The following is a 1,026-nucleotide window of genomic DNA, read 5'->3' on the forward strand; positions in this document are numbered from 1 at the left end:
GCAGCAGTTGCTGCTGCTGCTGCAACACACCCAAGGGGCATCAACATGCAGGCTGAAACGAATTCGTCCGGGGTTGCTGCTTGCCGTTTGCTGCTGCTGCGGCTGCTGCGGAATGGATACACTGCAGCAGAAGCAGCAGCAGCACTAAAGGAGGGGCAGCTGCTGCAGCAGCAGCAGCAGCAAGATCTGCTGCATGCGCTCGCAGGCCTCCTAGACGAATGCCTGCAGCACCAGCCCGACGACAATACAGATGCAGCAGCTAAGCAGCAGCAGCAGCAGCAGCAGCAGCAGCAGCAGCAGCAGGATGGCGATGCAGAGAACCAGCGTCCTTCTCAGCAGCAGCAGGTGCTGCAGCAGCAGCAACAGCAGCAGCAGCAGCAGCAGGAGCCGCCGAGCAAACGGGCCCGTACGGCCGATACAAACACCACGACCAGCAGCAGCAGCAGCAGCAGCAGCGACCCAGCAGCAGCAGCAGCAGCAGCAGCAGCAGCAGGGGGGCAGCAAGAAGTGCTAGCTGGGGGGGCGTTGACGCGGGAGCTGCTGCTGCTGCTAGTCTCGCTGCTGCAGCAGGTGCAGCCTGTGCCTGCTGCTCTGTCTGCTGAGTCTGCTGCAGCAGCAAACAGCTGCATGCGTCTCTTCTTCTCTAACCTTTCGGGTGTACATGCAGCAGCAGCAGCAGCAGCAGCAGCAGCAACAGCAGCAACAGCAGCAGCAGGTACTGAGGTCTTCAGCAGCAGCAAAGAATGGGAGACGTTGATGGAGCGCCGCGTTGCAGCAGTGTGTGAGCTGCTGTCTGCATGCAGGCGTTCTGCTGCTGCTGCTGCTGCTGCTGCAGCAGCACCAGCAGCAGCAGCAGCAGCTGATGAAGCAGCCCTCTGGAAGCGCTGCAGCAGACAGCTGCTGCTGCTGCGGCAGTGGATTCGCTTCTTTGCTGCTGCAGCAGCAGACCGCAGCGAGCTGCTGCTGCGGCTCTCTACATGCAGCCACCTTCAGCCCCTACACACAATGCTACAGAACAGCAGCAAT

The 1,026-nt window shown here is 61.2% G+C and overlaps 1 protein-coding gene across 1 annotated transcript in view; it reads left to right on the forward strand.

Moving 5' to 3' along the window:
* Positions 1-45: 45 nt before the first annotated feature.
* Positions 46-1,026, forward strand: part of EMH_0010090 (uncharacterized protein) — a gene marked incomplete at both ends in the record, with an annotated part of 6,720 nt that continues 5,739 nt past the window's right edge. The window contains 2 exons of the mRNA XM_013498851.1: positions 46-781; positions 984-1,024. Of these exons, the coding sequence (XP_013354305.1) occupies positions 46-781; positions 984-1,024 (777 nt within the window). The remainder of the gene's footprint in view (positions 782-983; positions 1,025-1,026) is intronic.

The sequence above is a fragment of the Eimeria mitis genome, genomic scaffold (genome assembly GCF_000499745.2).
Source record: "Eimeria mitis Houghton genomic scaffold, Emh_scaff377, whole genome shotgun sequence".
In the NCBI taxonomy this organism is placed as follows: Eukaryota; Apicomplexa; class Conoidasida; order Eucoccidiorida; family Eimeriidae; genus Eimeria; species Eimeria mitis.